We start from the raw sequence: 22,015 nt of genomic DNA, 5'->3' as shown, positions 1-22,015 counted from the left end.
GCCATCAGTCAGGTGGGCCAGCAGGGGAGTGGGCTGGTGGTTGAGACCGCGGGCGACATTCATCAGGTAAATTCAGAGAAAACATCTTGAGAGGAGGTAATGAGCGGTGTAGTTTTGATATGCTGTGTGGGTTAAGATAACCTAATCTGTCATGTTTCATTGATCTCTGCATGCTAGTTATGTTTGTCATAACAGACGGCAGGCAATAGATCATGCGTGCATCGCTGTCATGTTTGATCATTTGTCAGCTCTGCAGCGGCGGAAGGTGTCGTTTTGTTTTTAGAGAGAATTTTTCTAGAAAGAATTGCGACCATGAATCTCAGTGTGAAACTGGAACTGGAAGAACAGCGGGTTTGTGTGCTTACCAATGCCTTTCAGTCCTGTTACACATTAAGCTGTCACATTTACTTTCTCTTATGTATTGTGTGACAACATAATTTACAAGTGAAGGTGGAAACACTAAATGTGTGTGTGTGTGTGTGTGTGTGTGTGTGTGTGTGTGTGTGTGTGTGTGTGTGTGTGTGTGTGTGTGTGTGTGTGTGTGTGTGTGTGTGTGTTTGGGGGGGAGACATAGCGCCTGAGTGGAAATTAGGTTCTGAGAATAAAGACTCTAGCTGGGACAGGTGCAGATACTGAGCGTCACTGATTTCCAATCCCATTAACTTTCAGCCTTTGCAAGTATTTAACCCCAAACTGCTATTAGGAACACCAGATGTACACACTCACTACATGAAACAAGAATATTCAAACGTGCATCATGTTGCAGGCTGTCAGAGGCAATTTTAACCACCAAAAATAGTGAAATATTGTCTATCTTTTGTTCCACCAGAAAGGAATATGTCACCACATAATAACCCAACCATATGGACTGTGAGCTGATGAAATCCTCACTATAGCGACAGCCCCAATTGTGATAAAGTCAAATGACACCAGAAAGGTCAACAAAAGGTCTTAGAAGGGCAGGCAGTTGGTATTAGACGGTCTTCATCTGTTTGTGCACTGGGATTTAGGGGAACATAGATAAGGGAATTTTCCTTTTTCCCCCTTCTGTTTTTTTTTTTTCTATTTGTATTTATTCCCACTTACTGTCTCACAATTAACACATGACGACAACGAGATCCTTAGTGGTGCAACACTAGATTAAAAACAAATACTAATAACACTACTGGAAATGAGTTCAGCTGCAGTGCTGTAGAGCTCAAGGCGTCATGCTTTATGTACCGAGGCTATATGGCACGTATAGATCACCAGCAGCAGACTGCAGTGAACTAGATCCGTATTCATCTCTCTAATTATGAAAATGAAATTACCATAAACCTTTGTACTCAAAGTATTATATTTTAATAGCATGCTGCTCTGTTTTCTTACTGGAAGCAAAGCACTCAAAGGGCATTTGATCGATTTTTATTTTTGATCTACTATAATTACTGTTGTTTCCATTCAGGATGTCAATAGAGAAAACATGTCACTTAATTGCTTCACAATCACTTGATGGCGCTAAGGCACGTACGACAGTGTTCTCTTTGTTTTTTTCATATTTCTGTAAAAGGGCTACCGACACTTTTCTCAAAGCAATTCAGCTTGACAGTGACACTCAAAACGGACATCTTCATACAGTATCTCTGTATTGTGAAACGTGATTTCCTGCTACAGTGGTCAGTCTGAAGTCGTTCGCAGCCAGGGCAGAGGGAGCTGCTGCGAGTATATGTTTGCTAGAACTCTGACTGACTTTTGTTCCACACTTGACTGATGGTCCTCGCTCCCCTCATCTATTTCTCTGTCACTCGTTTGGAATTGCCTTTCATACGTTCTGGCACTTCTGGAAAAGTGAGCATTCCTCTTTTTTTTTTTTTTACGGATAACTGAAGGAAAGCATAGTGGCAGGTGAAGACACACAAAAATCTTATTCCACTTGCTGTCAGATCCCGATCCCACTTCAGAGGTGATCTCGCTCTGCACTGTGATTGGTATGCTAAAATGTGACAGTGGAGAAAAGAAATGCAGTCGCATGCTGTAGAAATATAAGTAGACAAGACATCTAGCTGATATTCTCAGAGAGAAATCTGGACAAAAAGGCAATGTCTGACTATGCTCTGACTGGGTGTTAAAAATGACATCATCGTGAATCTAGAAAAGTATATTTATGATATTCCTTGTGCAGAGGTTTGAATCCATCTACGTGGACATCTAGCCTCTGAATAACTACACCAAAATAGTGATAATTTATCATCTTTCAAGGGAATCGTATCATGATAAAATCATATATCGAGATATCATAAAATGATGTTCAGAAATGATCAGAATAGCTGAATTCATAAGAGTTTTTCTTACGTGAATGTCCCAGTGTAGATAAAATAAATGATTGTCTTAATCTAAAGACTGTATTTATATGGATGCATGCAAGCAAAGTCAATGTAGAGCTGACAGAAATATAAATAAGTTCAACAGGCTTTACCATGTGATAATTTTATTTAGACTACCTATTGAATTACCAGAGAGCATGCCCTCCACGCTGTCCCTGTGTGTGAGTCTGGTGACATGACAGCTCATTATGATATTTGATCGAGATATGAAAGGACCTAAATGGGGATAACATGTTTTGGCCATATCGTCCTGCCTGGTACCTATGCTTTTAGCATACATGTATACTGCCTGTAATCTTGAAGTCACAGCCTTCGCACTGCGTCAAGGACATCTCCCCTGCTTCTTGCCCTCCACTCTGTCCCTGTGTGTGAGTCTGGTGACATGACAGCTCATTTCTAGGTACTATTAATGACAGAGCTCCCCTTTTCTACCGTTGACTACCATCTATCACCCAGAGCCAGACCGGCCATCACTCTTGCACGAAATTACAACCCGCTGCATGAGACATAAAATAGGGTAATGGGCTGAAAATTAGCCAATTACAATCATTACACTCCCATAATTGACCCTGGAGACCCATGTCCAGGAATACACACTCTGCCTTAAGGTTATGTGTGTGTTTGTGTGTTCAAGGCACTTAATTAGGAGGAGATTGGACCATGAGGATGAAATCTAATTTATTGAATAGAAGCAATCTAACAGTTGACTGGCAGTAAACTGGGAGCATTTCGGAGAGCCAAACAGCTGAGGTGCTTAAACAGTCGGGGGAAAAAAGACCAAAAATGAATAGCAGGTGGGAAAGATGATGATGCATTAAAACAGAGGGGAAAGGAGGATTTAAATAGGCACAAACAACTATTTCTTTTCAATCGTGACATCAATGCCAGCTAGGTAGAAAAAAGGATATTTTTTTTATTACCACCTATTAGTAGCCTATACTGACACCTTTTTCTTTGAAGCCCTCTGAAGGCCGCAGGCATCGGCATCCTCTCCATCTCTATTGGGAGTGATGTCGTGTGCTGCCACGCCACAATGACACACAGCAGATTCACTGCTTGAATGTTTAACCGTTAACACAGTTCAATGAAAAATGGTGGATCAATTAAAACATCTTTGTCCTCTAATAAGTCCCTCAGGATCGTCCGTTACTGGCAGTCGTCCGCCAGCGTCTTCATCCAAAACACCGGGTAAATGAGGGGAACTGCTGCATGCGTCATCTTTTTTTTAATGAGTCTGGCCTGGAGCTGCCCGTCATTAATTACAATACAGGTAGACATGGGGCTGTGAGGAGAAGCATGATGGGATGGAGACTGTAATGTTCAGAAAAACAGTGTTTCTCTTCAAATTAATTTGTGGATCATTAACAGGATCATGTTAATGTAATACGAAGATTAAAGAGGCAACTATTTTGCTCCCAAAATTGTTTGTTTTATTCCTGTTGTTTAATGCATTTTTATAACATATGAATATTAATAGTGAGAAAGTTTACAATAAAACAGACCAAATCAACTTTCTATAATCAATTAATTAATCAACACACACAGGGATTAGAATGTCAAGGTCTCTCAGGTTGAAGCATCACTGAGAAAGTTTCAATCAACTTTGGCTTGAAAACAAATGCATTCACCAAACCCCACCTCTTGACATTAATTAAATAAAATAATTTAATTAAATTGGGCTACAGCTCTGATCGTTAAAGTTTTATAAGACTCTGGGGGTTATGTTGATTGCATTGACCGTTGGAACAGTTGAGTGTAAAAGGGCTTCACTCAACTAATAATACTTATTATCTAATCAGTTAGGTCATGAGTCTGAGCTGATTTGGGAACATAAGAGCTGAATATGAAACATGATACACATTTTGAAGTGTGTCATATTTAGCAATATCCAGACAAACAAACGACGTAACGTGGTACTACGTGTACATTTAATGACATAACTGTGCCAGCTAGCATAAGGTACACCAACAATACTAGTCACACATGGTCAAATACTTTCAGCACAGAATACCAACATTAATGTGAATAACCAACACTGGTCTGTCAATTCCAACTACAGCAGACATTATGATCTTGGTTAGTTTGCCATATATTGCTCATTGGTCAAACATATCAATTGAAACTGAAGGATTTTTTGGAAGGGAAAAAAGCCGTTATCAATTAACACCAGTCGGGGAGCGCTGCTCAGGATGACAGTGACGAGAGCTGAAGTTGAGGCTAACATAAATAGGAACGGGAGGATGGGCGGACAACAAAGGTCAGAGTCAGTTACAATGAACGAGAGACGGGGTGGAGTTAGGGGTCGTGGATTGAGGACGGTGAAGTTAGTCTGTGCATGCGACTCCGATGTCGTACACAGGTCCAAAAGCCAGATCATCTTATTTTATGCTCACATGAGCAAGGCAAATGGAGCGAGGAAGATATGCAAATTGCTGTCTAATTGGCCTGTCAGGATAGCGAGGCCCTGTCAGCCCACTGTCAGGGGAGAGCGAGCGACACAACACAGAGAATTGCTGGATTAGTTTCAGCTGCCATTCACTGCACATTTCATTAAGTAATTTCATCTCACATCACGACCATGGGTCAATGCTCTATATCCTTGAAGAGCAGCTTCTTTCAGCCGCCAATTCGGGAGAAAAAGCAAGGCAGCGCGTCTCACCACTGCTCTACCTTACACCTCGTCTCACCACTGCTCTACCTTACACCTCGTCTCACCACTGCTCTACCTTACACCTCGTCTGTACACAACCAGAAACACAGACTTTCCCAATAAACTATGAAAAACTCTTTTTAAAGTCTAGATTCTAAATCAGGCCCATCTTTTTTAAATTGTGTTAATGAAGAGTGAGTATTTTGTCAACACATTTATTAACAGTTTATTAACATTTATTAACAGTTTATTAACACAACTAGATAGATCTACCAGAACTATTTTTGGACGTTAAAATACACATTAAATAGCAGTTTGTTTCATATAGTAGTGAGTTGGCTGTGTGCTAACAATTAACCTGTGAAGCCTTTCCCCCCCTTAGTTACACTCTGATGTTGCTCGGCACATCCCCATCATGTAGATTGGTTTCCTCATTTGTCAGCGTGTTCCAAAAAACAATATACAATTGTTGATGTATCTTTTCAGAAACTGGAAAAGGCTTAGGCCAGTTACTTATTTAAAAAGGGCTCATTAAATCCAGACTATTTTGGATAAGTTCCTCACATCCTGTCACAGCCAGTTGGATAATTACATTAAACTATAATAATAGAATATGAATTATATTTTAAAAATTAGATACGCGCAATTTCTTCCAGATAGTGACAAATCCCTTCCTCTTGGTGTTTGAATTGACTCATTAGTTATAAAGTAAAATACTTTCACTAAAACAAGATAAGGATGCATCAGCCTCGAATGCTCAACGCAAAATACAAGATGATATTTAATTAAGGTCATACAGTCCATCTGTCTTAAGCAACACATTAAATACAAAGGAATGAAAGATAAATGGCCCCGTGTGAGACTAATAGTACAGTTAAACACAGACGGGTTCAAAAGGGGATGGAGTAAGTGCAATCGTTCACAGCCTGTTGACAACTGAAGGCTCCACGCTGGATGAAACAAACGTCTACCTTTACATATACTCAAACGCTCTGACAAATAAAACACACACACACACACACACACACACACACTGCATCGTGGTGTTTAGGGAGCGTGCCAACACTCCGTGTTCTGCAGACATAAATGTGTGACAGACGGAGTTTGTATCTATGCAGGTTGCATGAGATATTTTTTTCAGAATGCACTTCTCCATTATTCAATGAATTATTCTTTCCAGCAAAAGGCTTACAAAATGTTGACGTCTCAGGAACAGCTGATTTTACAGCAAGCAGACAAGTGGTACTCATGTTTTGTAATTCCACATTCATATTAGATATTTATTTAGGTATTAATTCTGAATTTGATACTAATTTATCCGGATTTATTTTATTTAGGAATTATTGCTTCCACTTCGTTGTTCTGTTCAATAGTTATGAAGTTTATTCAGGTGAATAAATCACTATCGTAATTGCATCGGCTATACTTTGACATTTCATTTCATGACAGGAAATAATTTAACGGAATTTACATTTTGAAAGAAACAGTTACAGTCCGGACCTACAATGATTTGATCAAAATAAAACTTTGGAAGCTTTTAATGTGACAAATGTGAAATTCCTCCCGGTTTGCAATGAGAGGATCGAGGAAGTTGAAATGAGGACCTACCTTGATGAAGGATGCAGAGGGACACAGTGAGGGAGAGGGGAAACCAAAAGAGGGATTGAGAAGACTAAGTCAGAAAGAAGTTTGTGTCCTGCTGGGAGCAAACAGAGAGGAGGCTGTGTAGGCGTAGTGCTGAACCCTCATGTCCTAAGGCGAGGAGAAGGTATCAATACACACACACTGACACTTCACTGAGAGCCGCTCTCCTGCTCTCAACAGATAAAATGGAGGGAGAACAGTGTGGGGAGAAAAGACTTACAGAGACAAACTGTACTACAACTCCCAAACCCCAGTGGACTGGGCCTGGCATACGTTTTAAAAAGTGTTGTATCCCTTTTTCAGTTATATTTTCAGTTATTCCCCTTTCTCTGCTGTTGGGATCTCCACAAACGTCTGTGAGACACGCCTTTACTTCCTAAACGCTCCACTAATTAGTGATTTGATGTCATCACTTGATGTTATTACTTTAGCTTTAACGGACAAGGTGCCGGTAAAATCCGAGAAGGTATTTTCACGCAGGTATACTTGCGTCGGTTGCAGCAGAGAGAAATCCGGTTTGCAGGTAGGTGTCAGCCTTCTAAAGAGCATACAGGATCTTTGATCTTCTGCAACTGTTTCATGTTGCAGACTTACCTCACTATTACCTAACAACCGAGCACCCACTGCAGAAATTTAACAGCTACACAAAAGGCAGAGAGGACAGCCAGGAAGAAAGGGAGAGGCTGGGAAAGTGATGTGTTCCTCTTCACCTCGGGGCAGACGGAGAGATCCGCACGATTTGATCACTGTCCCTTCAATGCTCTGGTTTATCCTTTGATGATCCATCACATCATCCCTTTCTATTTCCCTTCTCTCTCTCTCTTGCTCTCTCTCCCACACACACACACTGCATATCACAATAGCCTGCTTCTATATTTTTTTGTCTCCTATTTACTCCAATTGTCCATTCTACTCTTAATGTCCCGTCGGTCTTTTTATAATTGTAATAATATGCCATCCTGCTGTTCCTTTGCAGGTGGAAAACGTATTTTGTTATTGTCATGGGTAGCATTGTTCCCGTACAAAAGAAAGGGACAATACAACTCTAACAAAAACATTCCCGAGCGATGAGAACTTGTCTATTCACCAGGGATGATTGTTCCTGATAATCATTCACAATTATTTAACTATCCACAGTCAGGTATTGTAAATAATGCTCACATAATTCAAATAGCGTGTTTTACAGACATTCTTCTCACTACTGTTTTGGACTCTTCAAAGTCAAGTCACATGTTTTCTATATCATACAAGCAACATTTTGACTGTATGTTTGGTAGAAATAGAACACTCACATAAATTATCTTTCTCATGTTTTCTCAGCTGGATGGAAGTTTGAATAGCAAACTAGTCATAATCATCAAGTCAGGCTCAAGAGGTTTGGATCATGAAAAGAAATGATAAATGGACATAATGTGATAAATGGTGATTTTTTGACACAACATTGAGAGTGATTTTACTTGACCAGACAATATTTGACAGACTTCTCAGAAGTGTGAAAGCCTGAATTTCTATACACGCACCTTGATGAATTGTGTCCTAACGGAGAAATGTTCCTCACAATCAAAGCAAGAAAGGCAGAGAAAAAGATGGTTCATTTTTGGTGTTCTCGCCACCAGATATGGATTTCCAGCTAGAGTGTTGTATTAAAATTCTGTTAATGAGCTCGCCTTCAGACTGACAACAGACCGCGATAACACTATGCAGGGTAGGCCAAAATATTGCAGAGGTTATTATAATAGTCGGAGACATCATTTAAAATTACAAGGTTAACCGTAGAAATACATCTTTCTCTGTGTGTGTGTGTGTGTGTGTGTGTGTGTGTGGGTGTGTGTGAATAGGTAAATGCTGACATATCGTGGAATATGCTTTGAGTGGTCGGAAGACTACAAAGGTCCATTTTTGTGCCAGACAGCCCAGCAACTGGTCCATTCAAAAATAGGGCTGTGTTTTATCAGGCAAGGTTAGAGTCTGTCTGAACAAAGTTTCATCATGATAAAAACATCCCAAACATGCTTCCTTTTTTAATATATATATATATATATGATTATGACAACGGTGATGAATGAGAAAGTACGCACCAAAGAATCAACAAAGCGTTCAGGCTCACACTCAAAACAGTTAAACGTTAAAGACACTAACTCTGGATTTACTGGAATAAATACAGAGAATTACAGTTTAAACAAACACATTCACGTGTGCATTCGCCTGTGCACACACACACACACACACACACACAACATAAACCAACCAATGGTATTAATCAAATTTTGTGCAGCAGCTGCCAGTGATGACCGTCTCATTTTCATTGTCCATCTGTCTTCGCCCTTCTTACTCGCTGCTATCCATTCTCCCTTTCCCTCTAACTTTTGTTCCTTTACCCCGTGTGGGTTCTGCAGGAGAAACAATGTACCACAGCACATTATCCCGGTACCATGATGAATGGGGAGAATCTGTGCCTGTTGACTGTGGCCTCGAGATAAAGAATAAGCAAATGAAACTGCCTGCTTGCCTCGCAGCACCCTAGAGTCCACTGCCTCCATTCCTCATGCTAATGTGATTGAGAACCCTTGATCAGCACATAGTCCTCGACCCACACACCTTTGCTCCGAGGGAGGCGTCGGAGGGAGGTGCAGAGGATAGAGGATGCCATCGTGCCACGCAGTAATAACAATTCATCTCAAGGATGCATGTCTCAGCGTATAATGTTCAAGTTAGACCCACTGTGGGTAGTTTACATCAAAGTGAAATGTGGTACCGCAGGAGAGGGCAGAAGGCAGAACGAGAGACAGGAAGGAAAAGGGGAAAAAAATACTATAACGGTGTAAAGATGAGGTGCGGTACGACGAGAGAATGAGGCAGATGTATTATGAGGCGTTCAGAGACGCACGAGCAATGAAAGGCCAGTGGATGGGAGGGGGGGGGGGAATTGATGAGAGAAACGTACAAGAGAGGAGAAAATAGGCAAGTACTTAACAATCCCGGTGCATGTTCCCACACTGCAATTAATGTGGAACCAGAAGGACAGCCTACTCCTTTCTGCCGTAAAACAAAACCAGGATTGATGAGAGTGTCCGTAACGCACAAGTGACTGTGCGTGTACGTGGGCTCGCTCGGAGCAAAGTGTCGAGACGGAGAATAGGAGGGAGGATAGTCGGGTTGAGGAAGAGGTAATGTGGCACTAGGTGGAGAGAAACACGGGCGCAGATTGTGATAAAGATTTGAGGGAATAGTTAAGACTCCCAGCAGAGGAGGGGGAGGGTATGCATGAGGGAGAGCTGTAGCAGGAGTGCAGAGGGAGATAAATTGGGGCCGAGCTGCTCTTCTGATGGCCATTTTTCCCCGAGTCTCCTTGGTAGCGATTGTATGGGTTTTATTCATTACAACGCACGCAATGAAAACAAGGAGAGAAATATCACCAGTCAGAAGTCAGAACACAGCGCTGCTTTTTCCTCTCAGGCCATATTTCACCGGCTTGACCTTCCCAAGTCAACAAACCAAGTGTTAATCACGGGGGGAAACAATCTAAATTAATTTCCCCTTTTGTCTGGCTGCTCGTTGCCGCGTCATTAAACCTTCACCGCGGTGTGGATTCGGTTGCTAGGGAAAGCTTTGTACGTAAAAGGCTGTACTGCTTGATTAGAGAGGAACAATGACGGTCGAGGTATATCTTCAGCATCTTTTGATGAATAAAAGATAAAGCTATTTTTGCAAGATATATTCTCTATCTTTCTCCATGTTTTGGCGAGCCAAAACGCCCTAAACCCCTCCGAAGTATCATTAAATCTTCATATGCAGTACGTCTACATATGCCACAGCCTTGGGGTTACACAGTATATGAAATACAGGGCCCTGTGAGGAAAAGAAGAGCATTTAATATGGGCTCCATGCTGTTTCACACTCCTCAAGGTCACCTGTATCCACCCATTATTTGCAGAACAACTCACACACAACATGGAAAAAGACACGAAGTGATGACTGTGGTATAAGAACAAAAACACACACAAAAAAAGGAAAACAGGGAGAAGAGCTGAGTATCAGTTTTCCATGGTTGTCAGCGCTGGGATTAATAGGAGCCATTTCACTGTAATGAGCTGTTAAGTGTTAGCTGCCAAAAGCCTCTTCGTTTGTCTTTGAGTCACAGAAGAGTTTGTCCAATTATAAAAGCTCTCTGCGTCTCTGTCCTTCCTGTTACCGTCGTCTCTGCCGCACCTGCATGATGGTCTCCTGATTGCAGCTCGTGTTTGACAACATAATCAGCCCCCCCGACACAGTCATGTGGAGTGGAGGTATATAACGATATCATGCTGTTATTATTAAACGTGTCCCCTGTTTGTGACTCCACCAGATAACTTTCAGTCAGTACTACACTCCCAGAACCAGGTTCAATGGAAACCAAACATGAGAGGCAATAAAACGTTAGAAACAGTCCTGGAGTTCTTATTCATGGACTGTCAGGGAGTTTTTACTACACTTTGGAAAACTTTTTCTCAAAAAAGTACAGCGAGTTCTCAGTAGCTAGACTTTCAGTGAATGCAGAGCATCTATAAATCTAATACTAACATTAAATACTGCTAAAGGGGACGCCCGCTGGTCAATACCCCCCGTTTTTGCAATGTATGACATTATGTATAATACATTTTAGAGATTTATTTATAAAAAGCAGAACATTAATAAACGGTACTGTGGCTAGCAAAAAAACAAGTGCTACATCATAGATATGTATGATACTCAGGCTGGGTCAGACAAAACAATGTCTTGCTTCTTGTGTGGTGTCATTTTTATTTTTATTAAAACTGTTCTTTGTAATTCTTGTTCTTTGTAACTGTAAAATCATAGACCAGCTTGTAAAAAAATAAAGAAGCTCCATCGTGTCAAATTAAGATTTAGGCTAGAAAACAAACATCGTCGTCATGAAAAGCTGACGAGGCTCAGGAGTATTCTGTATTCTTCCACTCTTGAGAACAATTTGCGGGTCAGGTTAAGTGGGGGAATTCAGCAGCAAGGACAAGGATGAAACATGGCTTCAATTATCAGCAGCCCTGAATAGGCTGCTGTCAGGGGGAGTGAGGGAGATGTTTCTAAACTCAAAACCTGACAAGGTTATGAAAATAAATGCATTTTCATATAGCCCCGTAAGCTTGAATCAATCCTTCACCCAACCTAAAGTACCTGCTGTTGTGAATGCTGTGTGAACCCACACGTTTGATATGAAAGACATGACGCCTTTGATGTTCATGTATTGTAATAATTATGAAGAAGGTTGAAATACAATGATATAAGGGCGGAGCAAAAATCCACAGATTAACATCAGTCTAGCAAAATCCAATTTACAGTAAAACACTGACATCCAATCCACCATGGGAACAAAAACAAATACTTGTTTAGTTATTTATTTACAAGCCTCTCTGTCTTTTGAGTTTTTGAGCATTGCTACACGAGAAGAAAGGGCTGTTGGAAAAAAAGAAGGAAAACCCATTTGTTTTACACAGCTAAGGGTGATAAATGGAATTCACTCTCCATGCCAAATGGTGAGCACAGAGACTGTTAGATCATCTGTTTTTGTCTTGTGGTGTGAAGTCACCACAGTTCCCTGCACACAGTGCTGAAGCGTCCGTGTTACAGTGCCAATGTGTGCGTGTGAGGCAACCATGTGGGAGGATGTGTACACTGTATCGGTTGTACTTTCTAAATGTGGGTGGATATTGTATATTTGTGTTTTCTTACCAGCATAGGGAACCGGGGCGTCCTTGTCTAGAGCCACCAGCGGAGGGTCCAGCAGCACCGTGTCCATGTTCTCTGTGATCACACCGTGGTAAGATGTTTCGATCCATGGCTTGTGCTTGTTGACTGTGGAGGAGAAACAAATGCACATTTCAGTTCACACATTGTTGTAATTAGCATTCATCAAACTGTACATACATGTGCTGATTCACTTCAAGAGGACTTAATGATGAAACAGCAAGGAAGCCTTAAACATCTTAATGTGATCATGCCTCTGGTTTCAGATTGATCTCTTAGGTTTTAACACATGACACAAGGACTAATGGAGAACAACAATGTGGGGAAAAAAGTAATGGTTATTTAATAGCTTCACAAAATTATTTATTCATCCAAAATGAATACTTTGTAGATTTGATGTAATGAACCGACACAAAATAGTGGGAAAAAAACCCTTAATCTTTCAAAAATTCTAAAACATTTTAAATTTGAGAAGTGGAATGTGTATATTATACTATATAGTATATTCTCTAAGCGATTTTTTCTCTCCACTTCTCCACAAAGCCAAGCCTAATAATGTACTGCTTAAAGTCCTTGCCATTGTGTGGTTGTGGTGTCATATTCTTTCCATTAACACAATTTAATAACAAATTTAACAACATAAATTGCTCAGTTTTAGAAAAGGTAAGAACACAGTAAATCCTTCCCCCCCCACATTCCTTCCAGTGTGCGTTACTGTGTACACTCCTTGACTCTAATACCTCTGTGCTGGCCTGGGAAGGTTAAAGACAGCCATGTGTCTCTTCACCAATAGCTACATTGCACACTTGTACTCGATGTGCACTTTAGAAGTTACCACATTCTAGGACTGAACCGCACCAAGGGACAAAAAAAAAAGAAAACACAATAAACACTTATTTTTAGTGAGTAATCTATACTGACAATACAGAAACACATTTCCCCTCATTCTCTCAATTTCCACCTGTGTGCTACTGGTCTACAACAAGTGGTCTTCAACCGTCAAGAGAGTGCTGGGATTAAAAGGTCTGGATAATGAGCTGGAGATTAACACAGATTACCATCACACATACGTAGTTCCTCACACTGTAAATTAAACTTCCTCCCACTTTCCTGGCAGCACGGCCTCACATTTAAGATAGAGACCCGCCCGGAGAAAAAAACATATGTGCATCTGCACAAACAAACACACACACACACACACACACACACACACACACACACACACACACACACACACACACACACACACACACATTCGCATATCTCTAGTGTGCAAGTGTCACTCTTCTCAGGGACTTGGGATGTCAACTTAACCTTTCAATCCACTGAAGAGGAACGCTTTGTCTCATGCCAATGAGCAGATGACATGTCCAGCTGGCAGTGATTTAAAAATGCAACTCTTCCCAAAACCCGCTCACAGCTTTTCATCTGTTTGGACAAATTTCACTAGTTTTGTCCTACTATTCCATTTCCTCCCTGGTCGTCCCTGTACCGAGCTGAGAGAACAGGGTCAAAGTAAAACAAATACATAGGAATAGGAAAGACATTTTAGGCCTGTTCAAAGGCAAACATATTTGTTTTAAGCTTTGAAGAAAACCGTGCCAATGAAAAAATTAGTACACTTGGAAACTTGTCGACTGATAAAAAAAATATTGGCTTAAAAAAAATGTAATAATGAGATGAATTTTTAACAAAATGCGATGATCGTGCCATTACTTCTCTTTCGCACCTTCCTCCTACTCCTTCACTGACCTACTGATTATTTTAGATGGGAGTCCCGTCCTGCTGAGACAGAGTAGAGTCCATTATAACGAGTGAGAGTGGACCATAAGGGAAGACATTATTCATACCAGTAGTCTCGTCTCATGCTAATGCAGGAGACAGAAAGCACTGCAGAAAACAGCATGGCTATACTCTCCTGGAAAGTGCAGAGTAAAGGTCTGTCTTCCAGTGGTGTTCAGGCATCTTTAGACCTAGGACCATTTACTTGCAATTGACGAAAGACACACTAGTACACACACTTTTATGGTATATTGCAGTATGGTTTAATCCTAATACAGTAATAAAACCTAATGTTTAACGGCAGCTTTCTTTGGATTCACTCTTCTGTGATGGTAAAAATGTCCCAAAAGCAGGCGTGAAATCAACTGAAACAATCTCATAAAGAGACTCTTGCAAACCAAGACCATATTAGATTGTGCCACTGAGGTGACTATAAAACAGACTATAAAACGGGCATTATTCAATTGAGTCTTCATTTTTATGTGCTTGCACTTGCCAGAGTAAATATATTAATCCATCGCGCTCACATAGCATTTCATTTACATTTAAAGATGTCTTTAGTGAGTCTAATAGAAGCCCACAGCTACTGCGGTTTACTCATGGATGGCAGGTTCAATTTTGAGCTCAAGGTCTTACATTTATCCTACACAAATGGGGTGCTGGTCGGGGAAGCAGAGCTCTGGCTCTTTATGTATATATAATATATAGAAAAAATATAAGAGCACACATCGGACCATGGAAATGGGCCGTTTCCAACGCCTTTCATGACATGTACGAGTGCAAAGCCATTAGTGATGTGTGCATTCATCTTTGACATCCTTGTACTGAGCCGCAGCAATGAAACAAAAATTAAGGTAAGCTTGCATTCAAAGAGAAAAATATCCACCATTCCAACGTCAGCCCTGCTCCGAAGTCCTACACGAAGCAGAGACTCTACAAACGTGCTAACGGCTCTGAAGCTATATGCTAACATCAGTCAACAGTCAAAATGACAATGCTAACATGCTGATGTTCAGCAGACATAATGTTAAACAGGTCACAATCTACGTTAGGATATTAGCAGCTAAGGTTGATGGCCATTCATTTTGCTGATTTTTCGTCTTAAACCAAAATATTGGGCAAATTACAAAATTTGTCTTGATGCCGGTGCTGGAGGAAAAGTCAGAGGATCACAAAGTTGACAATCAGGCCTGGACATAAAGCTTTTCTCCTTCAGGAAAGTACATGATTGCCCATTAATAAGGGGCCTATTAATAAAATAAACTGGAATTTGAACAAATCACATTAGCTAGCTCTTCTTTTTCTGATTTCAACGCTATATTTGTTGTTCACATTGTAGCATCAACAGGGATCGGCGACTGGAAAGCATTGATACCGATCTCTGGATTTCTATGACTAATATTACTTTCCTTGGCTGATCAGACAACTGCATGAGGGATTCCACTTCCCTGAACTAGGAGTTAACTTGGCCCAGGCAAGCGTTAATGTCAAGCAGTGACAATTCGTCTGGAAGGAACGTGTGTACAAAATTTGCCGGCAATCCATTCAGATTGAGGATTGAGATTTAACTCAAAAGCCCAAACCTCACAGTAGCACTAGAGGAAACATCAGGGGATCCTTTAAGTCATCAGGATTGATCCTCTGGGGACCATGAATGTCAATTCCCCCTTTGATGGCAATCCATCTGGCACTTAACAACATAAATTCCTCTGGAACTGGACCAAAGTGGTGGACCGAGCGACCGAAGGAAACAATGGAGCCATAGCAAATTAAAACCATTGTGGTAGGATGCTGCTCCTAATTACGTTACAAGTGTCATTGACTGCAAATACAAGGTGTCTTTGGTCATTTCCGAGGGAGCATCTGCAACCATTACAGCATCAGGATGCACATTATGGAGGACTAATTCACTTTGTAGAACAAACAGTCTCAAAGTGGCTCTAGTACAGTGCTGGATCAAATCTGATGTGACAGTAATATGAACAGAAACCCAGAAACAACATAGCGTTTTCCTGTAAATAACATTACCGCAGGGCGACTGTCAACTGTCCATCCTGCTATTGAAATCCAAATAAAGAGGCACAGAGGGACAGAGGCTCACGAAAACATATTACTGTAGGGACACATGCGTTAGATGATCTTATATTTAATTTCGGTCCCAGCTCATATTCAAGGACAAACTGCATTACTGTAGTATGTACTGATCAATTTAAATCATGTCAGAATCCATTTATTTTAGCATTGATTTGATTACAATTATGTTCCAGTGGAATAGATGTAATCCCTCCACAGACCCAGAAGGCTAAATTCCAATAACAAGAAAACGAAGAAGACGAAGAACAAAGACAAAATGACTATGAAAAGAGTCAATACAACCAGAGACCTGGCTGTCCTAAAACACTTGGTAACCTGCACAGAGAAGCCAATACAGTGGGGTTTCATGCAAATTTCAAGAGGCACTTGACAATCTATTTAGAATTTAGAGGTTTTCTAATGCAGTGTAAATCATAAATGTCCCTCACCAGGAGGAAAGTGAGATAATGTATCCTATGCACATGATAAAAATATGAGAGAGACTGGAGAAAGAACTGGAGTGGATCAGGGAGCTAAGAATAGTAAAAATAAGGGAAGAAACAGCACTTCAGTAATATAATAATGACGAAACCTCAGTGCAATTTGAAGGTGAGGGAGCAGACTGAGGATGTGAACATCTACGGTGACCTCCCAGTGCCCTGCTAGAATGAGCATTAATTAAACCTGGGTGAGCACACACACACACACACACACTCACACACACACACACACACACACACACACACACACACGTATCCTCAGAGTTACAGCTCTGTATTAATGGGTGACTTGTTGACACAATTTGCGTGACTGTGTTCCTGTAAGCTGTTGTTACTCAACGAAAAAAGTAGATCATGAAGACGATTTGTAACAGCATGTGGAAACGGAGGCCACAAAGCAAAACGTGGAAGAACACGATGAGAGTGAATAAAAAGAGTTAGGATGGAAAGGTTAGAGAGTGACCAAAAAGAAGGAAGATAAGAAGCAGCCATCCTGAAGGCGATGGGGTGAGTTAGGAGAGATAATAGCAGAAGGGAGTGCATAACTCACACTTACTATATAAGGAATATCGTACCGCCTATAGGACATACAGGAAATCCTTTATTTATTTCCCTATTAAAATCTTAAAATAAACTCCTCTTTGATACATGACATGCCAGAGATTATACATCATCAAATAATAATAGCGATCCAAGGGGACTCCACTTCTCTCATGTAGGGAAAGACCTTGCAGAGGCCTCCAAAAGTGATGATTTAAGACAGAGCATTGGGACACACCTAACGCTTTTGATGGCGATGAGACGATGACACCCCATAAATTAAACACCTCCTCGTTAGCTGAGAAAAATAAATAACTAGAGAAGAGACAGGGAGAAGGAGAACCATATCACTCAGGTGTGTTATCACTGCAGCTTTTCTAATCCAAGCTTTGGGTAACAATTGATCCACATGTTGGGACCTCAAGGTTTGTGTCTATGAAACAATATTCCAGATTCCATTGTGATTGGTCAATAGGAGTAGAAGTTTGCTTCCTACCAAGCAGACCAAGTTGGAATCTTTCTCTTCCTCCTGCGACCTCGAACTGAACAGAGGTCTCTCTCTTTCTTCTGGGTTTCCGCCCAGACAAGCGGTCTCCCCACCTCCCTCTTCCTCCTGGGATTTGGACCACAGGTCTCAAGTCCCCAAGCGAGCCCTCAAAACAGCCAACAAGTTGGCTGTTGGAGCCTGCTTCTGCAACAAAGACAAGAATTCCTAGTCGAGACGCATCTCACTAGAAATTCCACAACTCCAAAGACAGCAACTTTCCTTCACAGGAACCTGAAGACAGCAACCTTTCTTCAGAGGAACAACCAACCCTTCTTCAAGGACTGGTAACAATCTGGGCATAGCTAGGACAGAAATTGAATGTGATGACCTTAATGTTTCCAAGTGATTTTCTGTTTGACGTATTGTTTAGTTAAGTGTGTTCAGTTGTTAGTGATCTAGAAAAGACAGTTTGCACGCTCACTCATCCAACTTTCCTAACAGCACTACATATTTTACACTAATTACACACAAAGAGAAATCTGGTCTCCGGGCAGAGCCACAAGGCCCCCACAGAGAAACCCCCGCTCCACATGGCTGACTGGTCGACACCCACATCCGCCATCTTGGAACACACCACACACACACACGTTTATTTGTTTATTGTTAATAAACCCCTTTTCAACGTACTGATGTGTTTATTAATGTTGTATAAGAATAAATAACATCAAACTCTTTTCTGCAAAGAATTCACAAATCCTTCAACTGTTTGTAGTCATATGCTAATGGTTATTCATTATTGGCATTTGAGTATTAACCAAAGGCTTATTCAAAGGTGATTCAAAAATTAAACAGATAGTAAAAAAAAAAAATCTGTCAAGTTTAAGTGTGTGCTATGAATTGCAAAACACTATTCTAACTCAATATTAATAATTTTGTCGTTTTCACACGTCGCTCAGAGATGCTGCTCTTCGTTCTCGGTTTCCAGCTTCATTAACAGAACCAGACTAAAGTACTGCTGACTTGCATTCAATTATTCTTAACTGACTGCGAGTTAATTTTACAGAAATTCAGAGCATAAGAGATATTCTAAAATTATTTTAATTATTGTGCAAAAGAAGATTACACATAAATGTTTTACATTTCAGAAAAGTCTCCCCGGACACCATGATGGGTATCAAAATATTAAATAATATATTTTATTCTCGGTTTCTCTAATGAGGCAGTTAAAACAAATAACCCTCTTCAAGGCTCGTCTGTTATATGGATATGGGGAAGTGTTTATGAGTCTGTTAGTTTAAGAGTAAAAGCAGTGAGACAATTTATAATGGTATACACACACACACACACACACACACACACACACACACAGCACACATTAAATTCAAGTCATTAGTGTGTCCTCAACATCACTTCAGATGTCACAGTTTTCTGTCAGGGAGGTGAGTAAAGTAAGGAAAGTAATTAAATGACTGCAACACCTCTCTGCAGGTAAAGGTCTTACAGCACGGGGCACAGGTCATCCGTATCGGAGAAGATCTTTTATCAAACGTTATTGCGTGTGGAAAGTAATTGACTAAACCAACCCTTTTCATGTGTTAACTATCAATAGGCTCTTAATGATATAGAAGACAATCTGCAATATCAAGGATGCAATTAGATAACTCTAATTCCCTGAGATGAGTTAAATACTCTCTGACGAACACACAGATCTCCCATATCTATCAAATCTGTAGTTTCTCTCAGCTCTATGGAGGATTTTAGCAGATTTCACTTCTCATTGCTTTGATTGGCGACTTACTGGAGAACATAGTGGAGAATTCAGCGTCTGAAGAGCCGGATATTCTTCACAAATTTCTCAGGTGGTCAGAAACATGGCTCTGAATGAATGCTAATGTTGCCCCGTGTTGTGCTGGATGTGTAAGTAGCTGTGTTGTACGTGTGTTAACACATTGGGTAGAACAACCTTTCAGGGTCATCCCATGTCAGCATCAACCAAATACATCATACAGGTTTTAATACTCCTTTATTCAATAATTCTTTCTCAGGGCACTGCCATTGAGCCTTTGTTTCAATAGCGCCAATCTATTCAATTAAATTCTAAGTTTATGTACTATATATATTATATACTGGAATTCCAATTCCTGTTTAAGGTTTATTAATTTGTTGCTGCATTAAAACAATTTCCCCTTGAATAATTACAATTCCTATTGCTTTTGAAGAATTTTTACCAAGTTGCCTGTGTAAGATTCTTTGTCTATATATGTATTTATTACATTTTGTTTTACTAAATTGGGAAAGCAATGTGGGGAAAGGTTCATTGATGACTCTAAATTGCCCGTAGGTGTGAATGTGAGCATGAATGGTTGTTTGTCTCTACATGTCAGCCCTGTGATAGACTGGTGTCCTGTCCAGGGTGAACCCTGCCTTCGCCCAATGACAGCTGGGATCGGCTCCAGCCTCCCCGTGACCCTGAATACAGGATAAAGCGGTAGACGAAGGATGGAGGAGGAAAGCAATGTTTAAGTTAACACATAAATGAATGATCCCAGTCACTTCCACACAGTGAGGCATGCGGCTTATTAATTAAACACTGGTATACAGTACTCTGCATCAGTATACCCAAAAGCTCAGGTATCATATTGGTATCGCGGCCAAAAAAGTCGGAGTTGGTGCATCCCTAAGTGCATTTACAGCAATGGTTGAGAAGGGAGCCAAGTACAACAGTACAGCATTAGATTAAGCATTAGAAACCCCCACGCCCAGGAGAGGAGCGGGACAAAATCATTACATTATGTCCATAATTACTATGAGCATCAACTCTGACTTTTACAGTCCCACTGCTGAAGTGTAAGACGCAGTTAGCAAGAACAGAGTAATTAGGCATATTGACTGTTGCAAATAAGTCCTGCACTTTAAGCAGAACTAGGTTAGAGCTGGCCGGTGGGGTCGTTTTCAGAACATAAACTCTTCCCACTCGCTCCCTCCCAGGACTCTTCCTCCTTGTACAGATAGATTTGCAGGCAGTGATGTTGTTACGTGTTCTTTTTTTTTTATCAACTTATTAAAAAGGGGCCATAAACTCTGATCTCCATCAGCCATAAAAGCGCCTCAGTTGTGACGACAATTACTTTACAATGATTTTGCAATCATTTCTATGCAACATTCAACTCCTGCCTTTTAATTTCCCCGCTATAGTGTTCACTGCATCAAATAAACGGAAAGGGGAAAAGAAAAGAAAAACAACTGCAGTGACAGTGTGCGGGTGCACAAGTGTGTTTGTAGAGAAGATGGACAAAACCTGTGGAGAACAAATGAAACATCACAGTCAAGGTGAGTGAGAGAAGAAGAAAAACTGAGTTACCTACTGCTGAAATAACGGAGGGAGAAATCTAATTACAGGAGGAAGAAAGAAGGAAGAGAAGATGCAGGGTAGGAAGTTAATGGTCTCTGGTGATATTGTATCTCCTTGTGAGCGTGAGATGAAACTCAGCAGGTTTCTAGTTCTAGTGGATCTAATGAGTCAGCTGAATCCTATGGAGTCCGTGGATGGCGAGTGGGTGGAGATAGAAAGAAAATGACAAAAAAATTCTGATGTGAAAAACTCTTTTATCAACCGCCGTATCCACATCTAAAAAATGAAATAGAATACTTTACTCTTCTGTGCTCTGCTTTTAAAAAGTAAGTATTTTATTAGTTTGATAACGTTCATCTTTGTCATGTAAAAAGCAACAATAAAACCAATAATAAAGATATTTAAAAAAGCTTAATGAAGTCATTTGGGAAAAAGCCAATAATATGACATATTGTGCTGTTGAGCCAATCATTATCAACCCAGGGGATGTTGCTTCACTGCCAACAGTAACCAGTAACTACCAACCACTAACAGAGCTCTATCTCATGCTCAGGAGGAGGCTTCTAACCCTACGCAGAGCTGAGTTACACAGGAGGCGCTGGAGGGAGAGGGCTACAAAGCAGACTGCTATCATTAACGACCCGTTTGGGTTCCCCAGCCAGCTCTTCTGGCAGAGGCTCAGTGAACACGTAGCCTGACTGAAGGAGGAAGTCCACCCAAGCTACTTCACCAGCCATGGTCATTTGGGTAAAAAGGCAAAACTCACAACAATGGCAGGTCCAGCAGGACGGAGGGATTGAGACAGCAAGTTGTGGAGAGAAAGATCTCGTGGACTAGGTCTTGTCAGAGCCACACCATCACCTTCTGGGTTCAGGCTGTCACCAA

At 40.8% G+C, this 22,015-nt stretch overlaps 1 protein-coding gene across 1 annotated transcript in view; it reads right to left on the bottom strand.

Annotated features, from left to right (window-relative positions):
• Positions 1 to 22,015, bottom strand: part of clstn2a (calsyntenin 2a) — a 129,681-nt gene that overhangs the window by 51,106 nt on the left and 56,560 nt on the right. Inside the window, exon 2 of the mRNA XM_084008015.1 lies at positions 12,382 to 12,504. Coding sequence (XP_083864141.1) covers positions 12,382 to 12,504 — 123 coding nt within the window. The remainder of the gene's footprint in view (positions 1 to 12,381; positions 12,505 to 22,015) is intronic.

Source organism: Eutrigla gurnardus (assembly GCF_963514095.1).
Source record: "Eutrigla gurnardus genome assembly, chromosome: 4".
In the NCBI taxonomy this organism is placed as follows: domain Eukaryota; kingdom Metazoa; phylum Chordata; class Actinopteri; order Perciformes; family Triglidae; genus Eutrigla; species Eutrigla gurnardus.
The sequence above is the reverse complement of the archived record's forward strand: the minus strand, read 5'-3'. Positions and strand labels throughout refer to the sequence as shown.